Source organism: Neolamprologus brichardi, chromosome 13, assembly GCF_056152115.1.
Source record: "Neolamprologus brichardi isolate AB-2024 chromosome 13, ASM5615211v1, whole genome shotgun sequence".
Lineage (NCBI taxonomy): Eukaryota > Metazoa > Chordata > Actinopteri > Cichliformes > Cichlidae > Neolamprologus > Neolamprologus brichardi.
The window spans coordinates 19546277-19569381 of record NC_142116.1 but is presented as its reverse complement, the minus strand read 5'-3'; the positions used below and the strand labels follow the sequence as shown (position 1 = coordinate 19569381).

The window sequence follows — 23105 nt, the reverse complement described above, 5'->3', positions numbered from 1 at the left end:
TTCACTGTTAATGGCACATTTTAATTCAGTAAATCTGGTTTTGAAAACTACATAGATATATAAATATATTTTAAAAATACTTCCTATAGATTACGTGCAGCTGGTGATAGAAGTGAAAGCACATTACACGATACAAAAAAAAAAATTGGATGGCGTGCGCGTTCGCGGAGTTCCAGCGCTGCGGCAGTTGCCAGGGGAGATAGGAGGGGAGGAGTTTTGATTGGCTGAAGTGGACCTGTTGCCATGACGACGGCGAGGGGTTTGGTAGCGTTGCCGTGCGCTGTGTGATCTGCGCGCTGCGTGTATGGAGGAAGCAGCTGCTGATCTGATCTCTGACATTGTGTGTGAGACAGACAAGACATCTGAATAAACTGCGCGCAGACGTGTCTTTAAACGCACCGCACCGAGGCAAGCCGTGCATGATTGTGAGTAGCCGATTGTTTTTAAGTGGGTTGTAATTAAATAAGTGTTCGGCAGGATCCGGGCTGTGTTTCGAACAAGCTAAAAGTAAATGTGGTCAAGTGACTTTGCTTAGAGCAGCCAGCCAGCATGGCAGATCAAGCGACAGCATGTGGCCAGCTAGCTAATGTTAACGTTACTTCTCTCTTCTTCGGGCTTATGTCTTGGAGAGCATAAAGGGATATTACTTATAACACCAAAGAGTGTTTTGAAACATTCAAACAGATCCCTTTCTGCTCTTCCAGTTAAAATGTAATGCTAATGCTAGGCGGTATATGTGCCTTCCCCTGACCTATCGAGCGGCTGCTAACGCTGCTCTGCCTGACGGTTGTTTCTCGGTGAGTTAAAGCTAGTAACATTTAGTGAACTTACTGAAAATACGGCTAATTAAAACGGAGACAAGTTCCTTCGTAACGAACCCCGTGTGTCGGGAAATGTTGTGCAATACTCCGCGTAATTGCTCGTAACTTTGTATTCCTCGTTGTGCGTCTGACTTGTGGTTGCTTGTATGTGTGTGAGTGTGAAGTGTTTTAAGTGCTCTGTGTGCCTGTTAGTAGCTCCGGAGCATATCAGTTTTCTGTGCTAACAGCACTTTCAGCGTATCCTTTCCACCGATTTTGAGTCTCATTGTTTCTTTGAACGTCTTTCGCCTGTTTTGTCTGTCTGTAGTAGGTAGAAAAATTGAGCGACTTATTACTCCTGATACTGTTCAGACACATCTTCCCTGATAGCTATAAATAGTTGAATATTTCATAATATATATATATATCGACGGCACCAGAGGTTTGGAGGCTACACTGGCTAGCCACATGATGTAATGGATTATCACAAGATTGTCCCAGATACAGAGTGCTCTACAAACAATGTCAGACTGTAGGAAAAATATCTCTGCCTACTGCTGTTGGCTATAATTTATATTTTGCTGTTGAATTGACCTTTATATACTTTAATGTGTTGTTTCTGGTGTCTGTGTGTGATGTTTCCTACCTTGCTGCCTGTTAGCATTGCATTTACTGGACTGGACAAACCTCATCTAAAATTCATTATGTGCACTGAGGTTTTATTCGTATATTTGAAGGGGGAAATGTGATGGAGAGACAAGTAGACTGACATTGTTCCTTTCACTTTGCCTGACAGTTGTTAAAGCCCTGGTGATAAATAGAAGACAAAGACACCAGGAGCTTAAGGGACAGAAGAAGACAAAAAAGAAACAGATGTTGTCAGTCTGCCATTATTTTAATGCCAGAATCTTTGTGGGGTCAAACCATCTGGTGTCTTTGTAAAACTGACATGTATCCACTCATGTATGTATTTGTGCAGAAGCCTCTGAAGGGTAAGCACTTTTGGATCCGAGAATAGACATTCATTACTATAAATAAGACCTGCTGTAACCCACTGATGTGGTTATTGCAATGTGAAATGGCTACATGTCTGCAGGGATCGAAAACACTGTCAGTACCTTTTGAATTATCTTTATATATGCACTATCACAAGGTTATTTGAGATGTTGGAATTGACACCATAGACAAGCTTTGTAAGAGGCAAAAGACAGGGGAAATGGGAAGGAGACTACTTAGTCTTATTTCTGCTCTTTTTGAATGGGTCTGCTAACAGCACGCTGTGTTTGAAAAGGTAACTGCTAGACTTACAAGTGAGATCCCCGTGAGATGACAATATGAAACTGAAATTTACAACTCGACTGCATGACGACTCGTTCATGACATTGTTTGGAATCTTTTGCTTGAACTTCCTGACGGTAAACCGTGTGGGTGTTTTGACAGCCTATGAAACAGTCATTTAATGAAATAGCAACAAACGAAAAGATAGTTAAGGTATCAAGTCCATCTTTTGATTACACTAATAGCAGTTTTATTCACTTTTTTGGGTGCTGTTTTACACCAGCTGAGCACAATAGTAGACGCAGGGGTGTCAAATGTATCTCAAGCTCCATGCATACGCTCAAGAATTCCACACTTCATTTTCACAACTTGGTAACCACAATGGTGTAAATGTCGCTCGAGTCTACTGTACTGACGGGAGAACAGGAAAACACTCGTCAGAGGATGTATAACAATGAAGCAACGTCACTGAAAAGACCACCGCAGCACATTTTTTTGACGACTGAGTTTCGCACGGCCAAATAAAATCTTACATCCATTATCCCAATGTGTTAAGTATGACCGATTAAATGTAGTAATAAGGAGACGGCTTGGGCCTGTTGTGTCATGTGGCTGTTACCTTTTATCCAAACAAGAGTGACAGAGCACGCTCAGTTTAAAAGTGCTGCTGCTGCCATGTAATCGGTCTTATCACAGAGTTGTGTACTTTGACCTGGAGCTGATGAAAGATTGCGTCCTCTGAAAAATCCACCATGTTCTCTATAGATATGCGAGCGGCTGTGGTTTTTGAATTCATTACGAAAGCTGACCCACGCGGCAGCAACTTTTTTGGGGGGATTGCTTAACGCAGAGTAAAGCTGGTTTCTCACGGATTGGCTTAATAGATTTGTGCTCAGAGATTTGTGACCTACTGTTCTCTGCAATCCCCGTCATTACCAAGTACTTTGACTTTTTACTGAACATTTTAAATAGTTGGTACTCGGGTGCTGTATTGGAAAAAGCTGAACAACTGATAACTGGCAGAATAAGGAAGTTTGGTTTCTTGAAGTGACTGTGTTACCACGATGCTGCTGTTGTGTGCATATTGCAAAGTTTAATCACATTTGAAAATAGAATATCTAAATTTTAGCAAGTGTTCGGCATTTTCTGTTGTTGTTGATTGATTTAAAGTCTAAAGTAAGTCTCCAGTAGTTTCAAATTACTTCTTTGGATCTTTTTTTTTTTTTCAACTTTAACTTGTTCAATTAAACAAATAATTACTTGAGATTAGCCACTAATCAGTGACCTTGAGCTCTGGCTGTTGACAGTGGCCTGCCTGACTCTATGCTTCATGCAGTTTTGTGATGGATAGCTTGAGTGATCACTTAACCAGAGCCCCTGATTAGTCATAAAGGAGGGGCATCCCCAGGAGTATGCAGTGTGTTGTTGTTGTTTTGGGTCTGTCACATTCTTCTAATCGAACATAGGGGGCTAGCTCTGAAGTGAGTTGTAAATGTCAACACCTGAAAAGACATGTTTCCACTCACGCGCCCACTCGCTCCTGTGGCCTTCCTGGTCATTATTTATTTTTTCTGTCCTATTTGGGTGATCAGCTTGTCTGCTCTTTGCGATGTTTCACATCATTTAGTCTCTCTTGAGAGTTCACCGTGCAGCTAAATGGCATCTATTTTTATGCCCTGAGCTTGGCACAGCTGTTTTACAAACTGGCGTCAGTGTTGTAATTAATGTCACAAGCTGGCAAAAAGACAAAACAGGTTGATTCTGCGTGATCTGAAAATCAGTTTTTCCCTCTTTAAGCGTCTGTTTAGACGTCGCATACTGGCAGCGGTTATCTCCTTCTCGTGGTGCCCCTCTGTCTACTCCACTTATTGTTTTACATCTCTTGATTGACTCTATGGTGAGTCGCCTCCCTCTACAGCCCCCCCACTCCCTGACTGCTCCTTTGCCTGTCTCATTTCTGACTGTGTGGACTCGAGACACAGCCCATTAGGGCCCGCCTCACTGAAAGCAACAACTGATGTGGCTGTTTCCTTGATTGAGAGAAAGGAAGGGGTAAGGACGGCCGTGTCCTCTGTCACAGTGGCTCTTTGTCTCGTTTGCCTAGGCAGAAATAAAAAGATTTATTTAATTGATAGCAGTACGACAACAACAACACAGGCTTACCAGCTTGTCTGTAAATCCTCACTAAGTATCATATATCAGTGTCAGTTTAAGTGTCTCAGAATTTATACAACTGTAGCTTTGGTGTTTGGACAAAGTCAAATGTAAATGTCAAACAGACTGACCGCCTTTAAATAAGGATTTTATACTGGGCTGTGTACTTTAAATGACTCAATCATAGAATAATTGATGAGCTTGTATTACTAGATCAAATCTTTGCTCTTTCAAAAAGCTGCATCTCAAAAAGTAAACGGCATTGGAATAACTAGATTTCTACTATGCCCTTTCACCATCAAGAATGTATATTCATTGTTTTATAATAAACGGTAAATGATTAGACTCAGTAGTTTCTCTGCTGCTGAAAAAAGCAAGTATTTTGTGACTTTTCACTGACCATTTTAAGTAGTTGGTATTCAGTGCTCTAATGGAAAAGGTTGAATAAGTGATGATTGGCAGAATAAGGAGGCTGTTCAGCACTAATTAAGATGCAGTTATTATAATACTGCCTAATAACAATAGAGAGTTTAACACTGAATCGATAGTAAACAACTCTTGGTGACTATTGTTGCTGTTACCATATGTTTCATATTTATAATTTGATGTTAAACAGCAACACATGGAAAGCAGAATTTGTCTGTAATGTATAAAGCAAGAGGTCAGCTTTTTCAAAACTTCTTATATATGGAGCGGGCAGAGCTCAGTAGCTGTGTGCTTATATTTGTTTGCCACGTGTGTGTGCTTTGGTCGATTAAGTCAAATGGGGAGATTCAGTAAATATTTTCATTCTGCTGGAGCTTCGTGGTTGACATGGATATCTATCATCTATCATATCTTTCCTCATTTGAGTTCCCTGTGGGGTTTTTTTGGTGTTTTCTGTGTTTCATTTGCAAACACTGTTGTATTTTACTGCACATAGAAAGTTTTCTCATGCTCAAGGACTGACCCTTGACAAATATAGAAACGTTCTAATTTCAGCCATTTCCTACAAGACCGTGGAGCTGTGTTTGCAAGCATACAGCATGAAGTGGTTTTTTGTTGTTGTTGTTTTTTTTTCATATTTGAGAGGAACTGAGGTTGTTGTGTGTGTCGGTATGCTGAACTTACAGGCACATGACTGGAAAGATAAGGTTTCAGTGTTGGCTAGGGACTGGCATGTACTTTGGAAGGCCTCACCTCTGTTGACAGTCAAAGTGCAGTCTTGAGCGTTTGACTCTGAAGTTGTTGGAGGAGGTTAGTGTCACTGACGAACATGAACTGAGCCATTGCCCGTCCTTTTGATCGCTTGTTTTTCCCTGAGTGATTTCATTAGTTGATACATTAGGTCCAGCCAGGGTGTTTGCCAGCTATCTGTAAGCTACACGAAGATGGAATTCATAGATTGGCCGAGTAAATACTGTTGCTCCAATAGACGCTACCTTGTAGCCTCGTGCTGCTCGATTTCACTGTTTTCGTCCTATAGCGGGCCTAACTGTCTCTGTGTGAAGTCTGAATTTGTTGTCTGAAAATGAACTTCCTCAACAGGCAGGAGGTGTTTCCTTCCCTCCCGGTCCTGTGTTTGAAAGTGCGAGGTGAATACTGAGCACTTCGGAAACATGACTAGAGCAAAAACAACTGCTCCTTTGTGCGAGCAGAGTGTGGGGCCAGTTGTAATGCTTTGTGCAAGCTTTTTCATTTGCTTTCACCTCGGACGCTGAGGAGATCCGTTAAAGTCTTTGACAAGTTTTAGTCAGAAATGTATCGTTAGGGCGTGCTTTAATAGTAGCCTAATTTACCTTTTAAAGTAATAGATTCTTTATTTGTTATGACACGGTTTAACCCCCACCCTTGTAAAATAAAAGAGCAGGCCACTTGGCTAACCCGCTCTGGAACAGCCTCTCTCTCTCTGCCTGCTTCTCCCACTCTAACTCAGTCCCCCCTCCTTTTGTTTCATTCACATTTTTAGAGCTCCAGCCAGACTGGGTAGTTGCCTAAATATCAGTTAGGGTTTCGAATAACAGCCATCACAATGGGGCTTTGCGGCACACCTTTGTGTATCTGTTGTAGAGGTGTAACTGGTTTGTGTCAACTGGTTTGTTTCTTTGGAATAGGGTGTGGTGTCAGCGTATGAACTCGAGGCTGTTATGTATACAGAGGTTGTTTTTCCCTTTTCCTTTTTGTTTTGCAGAAGAGAATCGTATGAAAGCAGTTTGCTTAACAAAACAGATTTTTTGGGAGCATAATTTCTATGTTATATGAAGTAGGCCTTAATAGCTCTTAGTCAGTAGTGCCGTGACATCCAGGTTGGCAGTGGCCTTTCTCGCCGCTCTTTGTCAGACAGGTTTGTGGAGAACAGCAGCAGACTGCTGCTCTCAGCATTTTCCGCCTGTATTGATCTCCCCCACATTAGCCCTCTCTTCATGCACAGACATGAGCACAATTGCTTCCCTTACAGCATTGGCTGCCGTGGCAACTGAGTCCTAATTGTGAGATTCGCTCCCAGAAAACATCTCAAAGCAGTATCTCTGTATTTTAATGCCACTATCATCTCCTTTAAATTCCCCTGTACATATCTGACATCTCAACGGTTTGATTTCCCACTTAAAGCTATCTCCATATGTCTTTGTGTATTTTTGAATGGGCTAAGTGCTTAACAGGATAAAAGAGCAATTTGAAAGGGGAGAAAAATGTGCCTTGGCACCTGCTGTTAGCCTGCCTGTTTGCACATGAATATGATGAGGCTGGCGGATAGCACGGCTATTTTAACTTGCAGATGAGCCATCAGGTCAGCGCCATTGCAGCTTTGGTGTATTTTCAAGGATGAGTAGCAGTCAACAGGCCAGTCTGGCTTATTAGCTCCCTCTCCCCTCTCTGCTCTTTACATACTACTGTCCCATTATTCAGTGGATTCCCAGCCGCCTCTCTTTGATGCCTTTTCATAAGAGCAATGATAACTGCAATCATTGCAGCAGCAGTGGTAATTGACCAGCTGCAGTCATGGTAAAACACTTCCTGTGTTTGGCTGGATGCACGACAGCCTTCTCATCCGTCCACCGTGCCTCTGTTGATATTCAAATGGCAAGTCATCAGGAGGAGCTATTTAAAAGAGGATAAGCTCTCTTTGGCACCCAGGGGCCCAGCTGAGAGGTCAAGTTTGGGAAGAAGAACTGAGGTGAAGCTCTGTTGTGCCTTAATGTTAATCCCTGATCTGACACTTTAGCTATATTACATCTTCTTCATGTCTCTCTGACATAAAACAGAATCGGGCTATCAAGGGTTTACAACCAACTGTGGCATATAATGTGGCCGCACCTTTTAGTCAAATGAGCTGACGTATCTTTTTTTTTTTTTTTGCCACACCTTTGCTGACTTCTTCCCTCCTGTGACCTATATATTTATATTCACAAAAAAGGGCTTAGTTGTTGGTCAGCAGGCTGTTTTCCATTTAACTACATTTTAAAAAGACTGGGTTTCTTGTCATGAAATCCCCAAGTATCCTTTCTATCACTCCTGCATAAGAACATACATAAATATTGAGAATCTGCTAAAAAACCTGCCCCAAATTGTTGCCGTTCACCTAATTTGTCTAAATGAACTAGATATTTGGCCCAAACACAGCTAAATGTATTTTAAGATGATATGTCCCAAAGAGCTTATCCTGAGAGAATAAAGTCAGTATAAACATAGTCTGTAATGCTTTTAGGAAGCATAAATAATATTTTCTTCCGAACATGTGCACTTGTCTCTCTGCTTTTTCATTTCTTTCTTGCCTGCTGACATATTTAATAACTTTGCTTTGCTGAGAGCTGTGATTCAGCCGAGATTGAAGATGCCTTGCACAGCCTACCTTACTACCTCTAAGCCTCACTTGCCTCTCTCTCTCTGTCTTTCTCACAGGTCTAGGTCTCTCTGTCAAACCTTCTGTCACGCTCGGTCCTTTAAGAAAAGTCTTTTCCCTATTGTTATCTCTTTCTGGGTTGATGCTGCCTGACACTTTGCCTTTGGCCTGGAAAACTTATTGACTTGCTTCTTTTTTATCTGTAATTTAAATCGCAGAAGTTTATGTGATGCACTAGAGCAATTCAGCTGCGCTGCACTGAAAGCCAGAATGCATGATAAATCTAAGACAATGTGCTGTTATAACAGGAATATATACACATACACTGAAATGCACACTTTTATTGTGTAAGAAATCACAGACGTCTAGGCCTAGTTCCCCTCCTTGGCTCGAACACCTAGCCCTGCTCTCCTTGTGTTGTGTGTTCCTAGAATGTGCACTCTTTTGCACAATAGTGGTCATTTACACACACACACACACACACACACACACACACACACACACACACACACACACACACACACACACACACATACACATACATCCCCCAAATGTCCATTTGGAAGGCTAGACTTTTCTTTTTTTTTGAGCCCCAAAAGAGAGGGTCACAGTCATGTCCAAAAGGAGAGAATTGGGGCCATAACCAGAATAGTATCCATCTGCTATAGGTTTATCCGCTTATTGAGAGTTTAAAGGTCATTTTGTAAATGCACTAATGCCTCTTTTCCCCCCTCCTGTCCACACTGACTGGGTTTGACAAACTGATTTGTGTGTATGTTTGTGTGCGCGCGCACTCCCACTCCTGTCTTTGCCACTGTGCAAACACATGAGTTTGACCCAGTTCTTATCACAGAAATGAAAAGGCATGCCCATCCACCACCACGCTGCGACTTTACCTCTCTGACCGTCCAGTTTAATTCCCATCAAAGTCCAGATCCAGAACATCCTAGACCTTCGCAGAATCGGGACATGCTGTAGACCTCAGTAGAAGTATTTCTTTTCAGAGGCTTTCTTTTCAGTGATTTGAATGTGCCAGAGTCAGCTCAGGGTGGGTTAATTATTTTTCTTATAGATTCTTGCTTGTGGGATTTCTGCTCTTAATTGAAGGGATGGCAGGGTTGTCATGGTGACACCCAGGACATAAAGCTTGTTGTGAGCTGACATGCGGAGTGATCTCTTTGTGCTCTTGGCCTCAACAAGCAGTTCGATTCAACATTATTCACATAATACCAAATCACAATAAGTACTGCACACAAACCGCTGCTTGTATTTTATGGGGGCAAAATTTATTTTCAGATAATGTGATGCTTAGTTTAAATTTCCAGTAATGTAGGTTTGTCTGTAGCCCAGATTATTTCTCACTCTAACTTCAACTTAAACTGCGACAGGAACTCTGGTGTTTAAGATAAAAGGCCTCTTCAGAGCTCATGTTAAAAAGTATTGATAAGTGTACTAAGGTTCATTTTGTTAATGATAGAGTGCTCTGGCATTTCCCCGTGCTCCTAAATGACTGACAACTCTTAGGCTTGTAGCCTCTTTACACAACTTAATATGCCATGCGACAAATGCAGACTTCATCCCGGCTGAATGTATTTCGGTCCGTAAGAGCTATCCAATCTGTAAGATGGAGTCCTTGCACTTATTCCTGCAGTCACTGGCTGGTTTCATGCTCATTTACACATAACGAGCAGCTGGGTCTTGTCTGAAACGAGGTAGGCGTTGAGGAGTGGAGCCTTAAGTCAGTTCACTTACTTGAGAGGATGTCCTCGAAGGTCCTCACGTGGAGTCGAGAGGAGGAGGAGGAGGGGGGCTGAGAGCCTCTTGGTCCTCGGCAGGGATGGAGGAGAGGGGCAGTGAGAGGGCCATGAATTGCAATAGAGGCCGACAGCTACAGGAGGTGTGCCCCCAGGGAAACTTAAGAAAACAAGGCCAACGCTTGGAAGAGCACATCCTTCCAAAATGTCACTTTGAGTTATTTCATACTGCAAACTTTGCTTTTAAATTACTTTGAAATCCTCCTTTTTTGATGGTAATTTTTTTTTTTAAATTTACCTTTTTTGGTCTTGTCTTTGCTGCTTGATATTAACAACCTTCTTTTTTCTTTCTCTCCAGACCTCTTTGATTTAATGGGTCCAATTATTGGGATGTCACCAGATAAGAAAACGGAAATTCCGGGTATGCAAGAGGAGCGGGCAGGGCTCAGAGGTGTCTGCGGTGTAGGAACGCTGCCCGAGGCGGAGTGCGCGTCCAGTCCGCTGGCAACTAGCGTGGATCGTACCGGAGGCACCGAGGATGAGGAGCTCACTAACCTCAACTGGCTCCACGAGAACCTGCTTCAGAACTTTACTCTCGGGGGCCCCGAAGCTCAGACGAGCGGCAGCCCCCTCTTTGACATAGAAGGAGACTACGGGTCGAACCAGGGCCCGTCCTCCTCCTCATCTTCATCACACAACAGAGGCAGGGAGAGGGATTCGATGAAGTCGAAACCACCTTTCTCATTTTCCCTGCTCATCTACATGGCCATCGAGCAGTCTCCCAGCAAGTCGTTGCCTGTCAAAGAAATCTACGGCTGGATACTTGAGCACTTCCCGTATTTCTCCAACGCTCCCACTGGCTGGAAGAACTCAGTTCGTCACAACTTGTCCCTGAACAAATGCTTCCGCAAGGTCGAAAGGAGCTTGGGAAAGGTAGGTCTCAAAGTGACTTCAAACTTTTATGCACTTCACTTAGATTTACAGTTATCTTTCTGTAGTTGTCAGCATGCATCTGTTTGATGATGTGACATTTACAGTTACAGTGGCTTTGTTTAGCACTGTTAGCAAACAGTGTGCTAGAGTGTGAAGCTGCCACATGGCTCATGTGACACACAGCTGCACAGAACTCTGACTCGGCTATGATAAGGGTGGAATCCAGTCAAGGTCAAAGATCCTCCTCCTCCAGAGGATATGCAAACACCGCACACCGAGATAGGACAATATCTTTAGAAACACGTCAAGGTAGTGCAGCTAGAGAGAAGCCTCCCACAGTCTGAACCCACACTGCACAAAGGAAGCAAACGCGACCTTAAGTCCTGAAAGTGCACAAAGAACAATCTTTGTCTACCTGGTCCTGGCAGACATACACATCATTTATGGTAGCTTGTGTTTCTACAAGTAGTGGCGACAAATAACAAGGGGCAAAAAAAAGAGAAGCTGGCCTACTCATGTTCACATGCTTGAATTTACTCACTAACGGCTGTTATTACGGTTTAGTCTGAAAGGGTGTGTGTGTGTGTGTGTGTGTGTGTGTGTGTGTGTGTGTGTGTGTGTGTGTGTGTGTGTGTGTGTGTGTGTGTGTGTGTGTAAAAAGTGTGGAGAAGTAGATTCCTGGATTCTTCTGTGTAACGGTAAACAGTGGCAATACCCTCTAAACACCCAAGAAGTCTGTGTATCATGACATTTTAATATTGTGAGAGGATGTGGTTTGAAGCCCCATGTCATGGCTGTATCTGGCTAAAACCTGATATTTGCCCATCTAGGGTGGGAACGGCAGTTTGCGCTTGGCGTGTAGCAATACGATGCAGTATAGTCCGCTTAGCATGCAGGTGCATAGCATGAGCCCTCCGTCTGCTGAGACACTAGCACCAGTTTCACATGACACTGGCTGGTGGTTTCCGTTGCTATGGAGACATTTCCTTCTTCCTGCATCAGGGCTGGTTGGTAATCTGAGTCAAGGTTATTCTCCTCGCTCTATTCTCCCAGACTGGGCAAGAATACGCCACCATCAGATAAAGTGACACATGCACACATCACCAGCAGATACAATTATTCTTCACAGGGAGCTGTTGAGTAAAAATTTCCTCTCATTGTAAAAGCTGTTATATTGTAAAGTTTGGTATTTGCTATTTTTCACTGTGGGGCAGTAATAAAATTTGAATCATTGCTGAGGTCACTATAGTCCCACCAGCTCTGACAGCGAAATATTTCAGGAATTCTCATCATTTTTTCAGTATTGCCATTTGAGCGTGTTGTGTCTAAAAGGTGCTGTGAAGCTTATAATTGAAAAGTGATTTGGAAATGAAGTGCATTTCCACAGTGACTAATCTCTAAAAGGTTTGAGTCACACTTGACTTTTTTTCCCTGATAAATGATAATCTTGTCATTTGTAGTTTTGTGCAATTACTCAGCTGTACAGATCACCCAAATTGATTTTCAAGTCCTCATTAAGTCTTTAAAGGTACCCTGTGGATTATTATCTCCACTAGTTGCGGGCCCTGTTTTGTTTACGTCTTGCATGAGGATACACATACCAGCCACATGTGGAATACATGGCCACACTGTTCTGCAGCAAAGCGGTGAAAAGGATTGTGAGCTACCAAACAGAAGTATGAACAAAGCTTCCATTAAAATAATGATTATGTAGAATTTGCTGAGGTGGGAATTGCATGCAAATTGTTTGTAAGGCTTCAGTGATTCAAAATTAAAATTGTGTACATTACTTACAGTTTTAATTGAACTCATGTGATCAAATACTTACTCGTACAAAGTGACAAAGCATGTTATTTTGACTAAAGACCTAACTCACAAGCCTTTATAGCCTGTTTTCGCTCTGATTTCTATTTATTTATTTGGATTTTTTTTCTGAAAAGCCAGACCGAACATACTGTATTTTTGGTGTTTCTTTCAGGATAATGTTCTGCCTGCTGCTTTTCTTTTGTTAGTTTTGTTCTCTTGCGTTGAACAAAATAAATGACGTAACAGCTTTTGCTTAGTTCATGGGGACTGGGAATGTTTGGGCAACAGGATAAGACGCCATCGTTAAATCCTCTGAAAAGAAGATCATATGACAGGGTTTTTATTGTGCAACATCAACAGATCGCCTCCTTCCTGACCTCTGCTGTGAAACGCTGAATTGAGAAAAAAAAAAAAAAAGTGAACTCCACAGGGTGCCTTTCAATCCAATATTATTGGATAACTAATTTATTGTAATAATAGTTATTATAACAGCACCTATGACAAACCTCTCAAAAAACTGTAAGGCTCTTGAATCCTTGTTTTCCACTTAGATTTATTGTAAATCAGAATTGAGCTCACAGTTTCTTATGTGAACTTTCTGGCAGCTTCATTACTTTGTAACAGGGGTTTAGAGATTTGACTGTCCCTGCTTTGTCCTACAGGCCAATGGAAAAGGGTCGCTCTGGTGTGTTGACCCTGAGTACCGCCCCAACCTAATTCAAGCTCTTAAGAAGCAGCACTTCCCAGCCGCACATGCCTTCTGCACACCACCCGCCTCCCCACCCAGGTGAGCGGTCATCACTTTAATCATTCAATTCAATTTGTAGCTTATGATGATCAAGGGAATTATTATGTGTCAAATATATTTTGCAGGGATCTGTTTTGGACATAAAAGGAAATACCTGAACTTTATTTAGAGCAGGCTTGTATTAGCGATTGGCTTTCAGTATGATTAGAAAAAGTGAACTTGGTCACATACCCACTCCAATATGCTTCCATTAGCTCCTTTAGACTTACAGCAATGCACTTAGTGTACCATGGTGAGTGATGACTCACCCGTGACAGGTAGGAGCACAACAGTTTGAAACTCTCTGTTGTTAGTTTAACAACAAGAAGAGCATTATTCTCCTCACGCTCGTATGTATATCAAACCAGCTCCTCCCTATGGTCACAATGCCACAGCTTTGCTAAATGTAACTAACACATAAGACGAGCAATTGAACCGTAAACATAATGGGGAAAAACTGAGAACAATTCATTTTAACAGAAACATGATAATGCCCAGAAGCTTCTGCAAACCCAGAACTTCCCCAATGCTCACACTTCTGGGAAGCTACAGTACAAACACTTCATGTAACAGTTTCATATACACCACCATAGCATTTTAGTAGACAGAACCCATATTTTCTGCTTTTATTGTGAAACATTTGGAGGTATACCATAAGGAGCAGCCAGATATATGATTTATTCTCCTGACTTTGAAATCACTTTTTTTAAGCTGAGGAAATATTTTATCTTAACAGGTTTGTAGTCATTTGTAATTATTTGATAACTAATTCTTAATAAAAACACAGTTTTGAAAGGGCAGAATTTGGCTTTTCTGTCTTCTCTTCAAACGTATCATCTGACTCTTGGTGTCCTTTGTTTACATTCTGCAGTGCCTCCTCACCCCCTCGTCATCTCTTTCTACAAGGTTGCTCATTCAAAGGTGAGAGAAAAGCAAATTGATCAAAGTTTTCGTATTTGTAAGCTGTTTGCCCAGCAATGTGCAGATGTGTAGTGCAGTTTTGTTAGCTTGTGTTTGTGCACTGTTTTGATTATGTTGCCTTTGCACATTTCAGCCCCAGAACATTCAGCATCACTGTGCTTTTATGCTCAGCTCTTGGTTTGATTTGTTGCTTTCAAGTCATTGATGCCTCATGTTGACCATAATGTTGACAGCTCCTGTCGATGTCTCCCCCCCCTCCCCCTCCCCCCCTTTGCCTCTTGGATTTGTAACCTTGACGACAAGCAGAGGTTCTGCTGGTGCTCAGTATCGAGCACTCAGTCTCACTGTAATCATTAATAATTTAGAGCCCTAGAAGTGAGCTGTGAGGCTTTCAGACACTTTGTCAGATCTCATGAGATCAGATGCATTCTGAAAATCATGGGCTTATATTTACTCTGATTTGTTTTTGCGAGTCCTCTGCATATCCCGTGCGTTCAGTAAGCACTGATTGGATCGCCGAGTGTGTAGCTTAAAAATAATGGAGCCCAGTCGGTCAAGCCAGTCCTAGTAGGGATGTCATGCTACCATGCTTTCACACCGTAGGACTGACCATCGTGCATGTTCTCTCCTCTTCCAGAGTCTGACATTGATGCTGCCACTGCCATGATGCTCTTAAACTCTGCCCCTGGGCACCACGTTGACCCATGTAAGACAACCTACAAGTAGCCATACTTTCACCTCTTCTTTTAGCTTTGTGTCCAACCCCTGACATACCACCCGTCATTGCTTAAATTTTCTTTGATGTTGTGTGTGTTCAATTCTGATGTACACAGCTGCAAGAAGAAGTTTGAATGTCTTTGAATCATCAGAATATCTGCTTTGTCTAATGATAGACAATGTGTTTTTTTTTATCTTCATCTAAGCTGCAGTAATAGACAGACAAAATCTCACCAAACTAAAACCACACAAATAGTTGTAGTTCACACTTTACACACTTAGTAATGAAAAATTAGCAATGAAGCAAAATGGATTCATCTGTATCTCTTTAGGTCATGTCACTGTGTTTCAGATGGGCTAAAGTTAGGAATCAAAAGGTAAAAACATTTGTATATAAAGAAAAGGTAGATGAAGAATAAGGGTTTTTGTTAAATTTTAAAAAGGCTTTCTTTAAAAATAAGTTCTGAGAAGTGATTTAAAATTGGATATACTGATTTTGGTAAGTTCCTCTGGTAAATAGTTCAACACTGTGAGAGGAAATCAGAATGACGCAGGCTATAGGGCGGGTTAGGAGGCTCTGACCTGAAGAGCATAACCAGCAGCTTGGTTCATAAAGTCTGTCGAAATCTGATGTAGGTAGGAGCAAGCCTGGGTAAGGCTTTAAAAGTAATGAATAAGTTTTTAAAATCAATTCAGTATCTAACAGGAAGCCAGTGCAGTGTAGCCAGGATAGCAGTGATGTAGTCTGGTCTCTTTGACTTTGTTAAGAATCTGGCAGCTGAATTTTGAACAAGCTGGGGGCGGGAGATGAACCTTTGGCTGAGACCCGAGTTGAGGGAATTACAGTAGTCTAAACATGATGAGATGGTGGCATGGATGACTTTTTCAAAGGCTGCTTGAGATGGAAACAAAAAAATGTGTAAACTTTTGTAACTTTTTTTTAATTGTAGAAAGCAGGATTTTGGTGATTTGTGAGTCAAAAGAAAACTTGCATTAGAACCAGGTTTTGAGTGGAATTCCTGAAGTTGTAGGACAGATTTAAGTCGCTTTAATTCAAACTTTATATTTAAATAGCACCAAATCACAATGGTCATTTCAAGGCTCTTTATATTGTAAGGTAAAGATCCTGCAATATTTAGAGAGCAGAGGGCACTAAGAAAGAGGGCCAGTGTTGAATAATTCAGAATGATTAAATGCAATAGTGGTGTACAAATGGGAAGTGAAGAAGAAACACATGGGAATCATGGGAAGCCCCCAGCTGCCCGGTTCTATTGCAGCATAACTATGGGTGGGCTAGGGTCACCTGATCCAGCCCGAACTATATAGCTTTAAAAAAAAAGAGGAAAGTTTCAAGCCTGATCCTAAAAGTAGAGATAGTGTCTGTCTCCCAAACTGTCATAGGCTCTTTAGAAACTCTAGCAAACGCAAGCAAGTCATCAGTCTGAGAGCAAAGTGCTCTGTTAGGATCGTAAGGTACTAAGATGTCATTAAGATATAATCAGGTCTGATTATTCAAGATTTTAGATGTGAGTAGAAGGCTTTTAAATTAAATTCTGGATTTTACAGGTGATGACAGGGAACATAGTTCCTGTATTGTGACATCTATGATTTAACGTCAGAGAGACTTCTTAAGATTTGAGATTGTATTTATATTGATACTTAGTAGCACAAACAACTGTGTATTGTCTACATACATGAGGGGGAAAACGCTTTATTTATGGATTACCTGACCCAATGGAAGCATGTAGATGGGGAATAAAAAAGGATCAAGAACAGACCCAGGGGAGGTGGGCTGAGGATGCGATTTCTTCCATTACAACAGAAAAAGGATCTGTTTAATAAATAGGAGTGAAACCTGGACATTACAGACTTACAACATATAACTGTTTGTGTTATTAGTTCATTGTTTGTCTATAACAAACAATGAACTAACTCAACTGAACCTCTAACTCTGAGGTTCATTGAATTTCTAACTCAATGAACCTCAGGCTGCATTTCATGGGAAAAGGAAATCAATGCAGAAATGTCTATTTTCAAATTCAGAGAGCTTGGTAATTTCTTTGGTCATTTTCTCTGATTCTTACAGGTTCTCTTTTGGCAAAAAAAATTCTTATGTTTGCGTCTTCAAAATATGGGATTTGGGTAGTTTGTTATCATTTGGAAAATACAAGAGCCACCAGTTGTTTGGTTTATTTTGCTCAGTACAAAGACTGAAAATTGGAGGAAACAGTTAGCCTCTCTGTGGCTTAAGTTCACCTATTGGGAACTGCAGTCCATCTGGAGTTACATATTCTTTGTGTAATCTATGTAAACACAAGGTGTACAAAAAGAAGTTCAGTGTTTTGGCTACAAAAGGCTACATGTGGGACTATTTGTTGTTTAAGGTTCTAGTTCTTGATATTGGACCGCTAGAGAGGACCTTTTTTCCCCGAAGTTGATTTTTTTTTTCTTTAAAATGTATAGCAAGACAGCTTTAGAAAGGGCAAAAAATACCATAACAAATACTTTCATGTATTTGTTAAGGTGTATTTATTGAAATCACAGTTAATTTTAAAGTCTCTAGTTTCGATTTTGATTTATTTTCTGAATGCAAAGTTTATTTTTCTTCTTGCAAAGGTTCCCATAGAATCATTAAATTTTTACTTTTTTTTGTTTTCCCCCCACGAGTTTTAATTCTGCTTTCACATTCATGCAGCAAGCTATTTTAAAACTACGTTTTCACTGCTGGTCCTAGACAAATCTTAGTTCTGCTTTAAACTTGTAAACAAAACAAGTTAAAGCCCCCGAGTGTCTTAATGATGGTGTCGCTTTTTTTTTTTCTTTTTTCCAGAAATCTTATTTCAAACCAGTCATTTATCTCTCTGTAACAAGACATCCTCATGCACTGAATGGTCACTTATCAGGCTTTTATCCTCTCCTCAGGCAATTCTGACAGCCCTCTGGACCTCTCTCGGCCCGACTCTGTCTTGGTGAGCAGCGATCCAAAACAGGACCACAACTACAGCAGCGCAGCCCTGCAACGCTGCTCCTCTCGCTCCTCCTCTTCTTCTCTTTCCTCCCTGGACGAAGGCGGCTGCGAACGTAGGCAGTCTCGCCGCGCCGGCAGCGAGGGTTTCCACAGCGACGAGGACTCCGACCTCTGGGACGAGAGGGGCGTTCACCAGACTTCTCGCCGTCCGCTCGCCGTCAAGTGGCCCCTTAGCAAGAGGGCGCGGCGTGAGGTCAAGCCAGAGCTGGACGAGGAGCTGAAGGAAGCCGCCGGCTCCTTGCTGCACCTCGCCGGTATACGCAGCTGCACGGAGGGCTCCAAACGCACTGTCAAGAGCACAAAACTTAGCAGGAAATGAATTTTCTTTTACCCCCATAAGACCCTGGACCCAGTGAAACCCTAACCTCTGACCCCCTGTGTCCCAGTGTGCCTCCTTCTCCTAATCTGATCGTTCACTGGCCATTTTGAGCCTTTTTTCTTTTCCTTTTTTTTTTGGTTTGTTGGTTTGTTTGGGAGTATCTCTGTCCAACAAAACAAATGGCAATAGTATCGTTCACACAGGAGAACAAAGCCATATACAGTAACTCGGGGGTAACTTTTGAGGGTGGGTGTTTGGGCTTATGGAGAACCATCAAGATACCTATCCAAAACGACCTGCCTGCTTTCTGTTGGATTAGAGGACTGTGATTCAAGACGTTTCCTCTCAAAGACAAAAAGTGACACAAGAAGAAAAAAAAATAAAACAAAAAAAAAGAAGCTGAAAGCTGGTTTTATAACTCAAAGCGTTGCATGCTTCCTCTTCAAACCCGTATCCTCTTCCAAGTGAATCTATTTATGAAGCGAACGAGTGCATGTTTGTAACAGATGAAATCTAACCTCCTGGTGTTGACATTTTCTCCTTTTATTTTTCCTTTTTTGTTGTTTTTGTGCTAAAGGAAAAAAAAAATTACCACTGTTTGGAAAGGAGTTCCTGCTCTTGTAGAAGAAAAAAGAAAGAGATGCAATAATTAATCCTCAACCTTAACTTTCTGACATTATTCCATGGTGGCATTTGTCAGTCAAGTATGCTAGTTAAACTTTACAATTAAGCGAATGAACGGAGTAGTATTATGATCTTGTTATGCGATAAACTTACTACACGCGAGCCGCGTCTTGTTTTCAGGATTAGCAAAATGTGGATATAGTATTACTCTGCCACTGCCAAATTGAGTTGCAAAGTTAGCTAGGACTTTGCTTGATTTTGCGCGGCCATTACAGCACAGCTGTTTTCTTTGTTTGTTTTTGTTTGTTTGTTTTCTTCCCAATCCACTGTTAATGGGACATCTTTTCTCATGTTTGGCGACAACCTATGCAAAGGAAACATCTGCCTTGTTTTGCCAGGTGTTCGCTGCGTGTTCATAGGTTATCCTCCATAAATTTTCTTTTTTGTGTGCACGTACACATGTGTGTATCACAGTGCATGCCGACATCAGCTGGACCCTTGGATGACAGTCACGAGAAAAAGAGTTTCAATTTTTTTTTTAATCCTTCTACTGACAAATCCGATGAATATAATGTACTATCGTAATGACACATCTCCCTGCTACTGCTGTACTGTAAGAGCTGCTCGGTGCTCTGCTTGCTTTTGGGCTTTCTGAATGCAGAGTTGGCTAATAGTGAGGCGAGGGGGGAAAAGGAGTGGATGGTAAATGACCGCCACGTCTCACGCCAATATTTGGATTTGCAGTTTGATTATATCTCTGGCCTTGTTTATGATACCTTGGACTTTAGATAATTACTAAGTTATACAGGTAATTTTGAGTTGGCTGATCTTGTGGCCAAGTTAATTCACATCTTGAAGGAAGGTGTGTGTGTGTTTTCTGTTTTGGGTTTTTTTTTTTCTGTTCTGAGACCCACAGCGCAGAGCATCCAAATGTAAATAACAAGAAGGGGGACAGTATAGTCACAGAGAAGTCAACTCTGTACACGCAGTTGCTCGCAGGCGAGATGCTGAAGACGCTTGTTTGTGCTCTGTGCTGTGCCCTCGGTTTTGGCTGGCTGCTAGGTTTTCGTCCTTGCTCTTCCTCCTAGAACAAAATAAGGAAGTGCACATTCTCTTCTCAAGCTGTGAAATGGAGTGTTTATTGTCAGTTGATTGCACGCGGTTCTCTGAGGGGAAGTTGCGAGCCACTTGCGTAGAAGGCCACAGTTTTCTGTTTTTTTAAAAAACAAACAAACAAAAAAAAAAAACCCAAATAGAAGCAGCGTACAGTCAACAGTAGCATAGATGAGTGCTAGGATAACAAGCTGGAAAATGTATTTTTCTTTTCCCCCCCACTGTACTGGATAACATGGTGTGACTGGTAGTATAGCGTGCATGGTCGGTGCCAAACATTTTGTCGTGCCACTGATGCAAAACTGCAAACTGGCTGCTTTGGTTTTTTTTTGTTAATATCTATAAACCCCTCCTACTGCCACACTGTAATTGTGATCTGGAGTTTTTGAATCAGGAAACGGGCGATGACTCTGGTCAGTACGGTGACATAACCAATCTTTTGGTTTACATTTGTCGCTTTTGAGTGGGAACTGCTCTTTGCAGACTAAGCCGCAGTTCTCAGCTGATAACTGAGTGCATACACTGGTCTTGTTTAGCTGTGAAAAAAAAAGAACAAATTGTTGTTCATTAATCATCACCTTATTTATGACTTTAATTTATGGGATTTTTTTTTTTAAACGCATCAGACACTGGTTATTTAAAATAAATGACTAGGCACAGTAATTTTTTCCCTTCATTCTGTGAACTTCCTTTAATAAGTATTTTTGTTTTTCTCCTTGTTTATTTTCAGCAACACACCTTTTTTTCCCTCCCTTTTTTTTCTGTCTTGTTACAGTGATTAAGTATTTTGCCAATGTCTGTTGTCTTTAGAGCGGGTGTGTTTTCAATTTAACCATGACTGCCAGGTTTTCTTGATGTTTTTGTTTTGCTTTTTGTTAGGCTGGATAGAAAACAGTTAATTAACATTGATCCTGAAACCTTTTTTTGTTGCCAAATCGATGTACAGCTGGGGTGTAGATAAATTTAAGATTGATGCACCCAATACCCCCCCACCCCCCTCCACACACACGTGCACACACACACACACCACCCCATACGCACCCCAAGTTTTTCTGGGCTCATTTAATCATATGGTTTTGTTTAGGTATTATGACTTAAGTAGTCAAAGAAACTGAAGATTAGCTGTAAGACTCTTTTATAAAAGTACTGCCACCCCATAACTCATGCTTCCAGGTTTTGTTATTGAATGTTTTTGAATATCACTGTAAAACTGGATCTGAGTTACTCAGTCTTCAAGCAGCTGCTGTGTAGTTTTCAGACCTACTCTCGAGTGTCGGGACAGCCGCAGAGAAGTTTTGGAGAGGCTAGTAGAGATAAAAGGAATAAAAAAAATCACCCTCATCCTTTCTGTAGCACTTGAGAAATAAAAGAAATGTTTGTCTCAAGGTGACACCGAGCCAGTCGAGTCGATCTGTGGGTGAGCTACCAAAACATTTCTGGGTCCCAGGACTTGCACAATTCCAAACCCAGTTCCCTTATTGCTCAACAGCTGTTATTAGATATTAATTATGTGATTCTGTTGCATTTCCTAATTTCTTATGGGTGTGCTGAGCATTTTTTTTTTCTCTTGCATTTGACAAAGCTGCCAACCCAGTATGAGTTTGTGTCAGTTGTCTGCCATGTCCATTGGACCGACACACCTTTTTGGTTTTTGTATGCTAACCTCTGTTGATAAAATGTTTATAAGATTTATTTTCGCCAAAGATATGCAATTGCATTATATATGGTATTACAAAAATATTAATAAAAACCTGTTCTTGTTTATCGCCGTGTGCATCTTTTGGTTTCTTTGTGGAAAATGGGGCTTGACTTGAGCGTTTTTTTTCACCTGAGTGGGTTTTTTTGGTTGATTTTTTTTTCTTTTTTTCCTTCTTTCTTTTTTGTCTGTAAGAATTTTTTGGATCGATCTTGTCACCTGCTGCGAAAGCCACAAGATCAGCGGTCCTTGACTCTGTGGTTCTCGGTTTTCACATAACAGTGCTACAGCTGGGAGATATTTCCCACCAAGTCCAGCAGTTTCTTTTGACTGCACAGGCTTTGCTCAGCACTAAGTGTGGCAGCACCATGACACTTTCCCTTTCTGTCTTCTCCTTCATGTTTTTTTTTTTTCTTCTTTTTTTCTTTTTTTTAAATGGCCGGCTGCCAGAAGTGCACCTCGCATTAATGTAAATTCCAGGGCTGCGCCAGTGATGGATGCATCATCAGATGTGCTAACGACACTCTTTGCTGTAAGTTAATTAGTCATGGAGGACTGTGGGATGAACACAGTGTGACCCTGAACAAGGGCTTGTCTGACTAGCCTCAGGCCCACTGGCACAGCTCTATTGTTCAATAGAGTCCTGTGTGTCGATGGGGAAGGGGAGGGGATGGGGATATTGGAAGGAGGGGGGGGCTTCTCCCTACTGACTGCCTCAATTCAGCTGGAAATCAGAGCAGCATCACCTCCCCTTCCCCTCTCCCACACGCCCCTAGCAACCACGCCACGCCGACAGTTGCCAAGCAACCAGACAATGCTGGAGCCACTGGCTGTGGTGTGGTGTGCATGTGAGAGAGTTTGTGTTTGTGGCCGTATACATACATTTAAGATTGCTGATGGCGGAGACGACGGCAGAGGAAAATAAAGAAATAGTATGCGGCCGAAAATCTAAAAGAGATTATTATGGATTAGGTGAAATTAATCGTGTAGGATTTGCGCAATGATGGGTGCATTAGCAACATGTCATTTCACTTCTAGTCTAAATGAGGTCATGTGCGTTTTAAGGGGGGAATCACATCTTTGACAGTGCTACAACCCGCTTGTGATTTCTGACCTTGTTTCTGTTAATGCGACACACACGGAGCCGGGAAAAAATCAAAACAAAGCGAAACCGAGCAGTAAATAATTTATCACATCATTTTTATTGTAAATGGCATTAGGTCTCCTAATGGGAAAGCTAAGAGGAGAGGAAAGGATGTCTTAATAATGGAAAGTGTCTGTGTGTAGGCTACTGTAGGGAGAAAGGAAATGTATCCTATTGAAATAAATGATATTTAAAAAGAAAATACACCTTA

At 41.5% G+C, this 23105-nt stretch overlaps 1 protein-coding gene across 2 annotated transcripts; it reads left to right on the top strand.

Annotated features, from left to right (window-relative positions):
- The first annotated feature begins 251 nt into the window (after positions 1-251).
- foxn2a (forkhead box N2a) lies at positions 252-21818 on the top strand. Of its 2 annotated transcripts, none has more exons than XM_006800805.3 (6): positions 252-425; positions 10165-10739; positions 13208-13332; positions 14204-14253; positions 14891-14959; positions 17893-21818. In XM_006800805.3, the coding sequence occupies exons 2-6, from the start codon at positions 10179-10181 to the stop codon at positions 18315-18317; spliced, it is 1230 nt and encodes a 409-aa protein (XP_006800868.1). In that variant the 5' UTR covers positions 252-425; positions 10165-10178; the 3' UTR covers positions 18318-21818. The 2 variants fall into 2 exon arrangements, with proteins under 2 accessions (XP_006800868.1, XP_035767962.1); XM_035912069.2 differs by lacking the exon at positions 252-425 and adding an exon at positions 508-797.
- The last annotated feature ends 1287 nt before the right edge of the window (positions 21819-23105 follow it).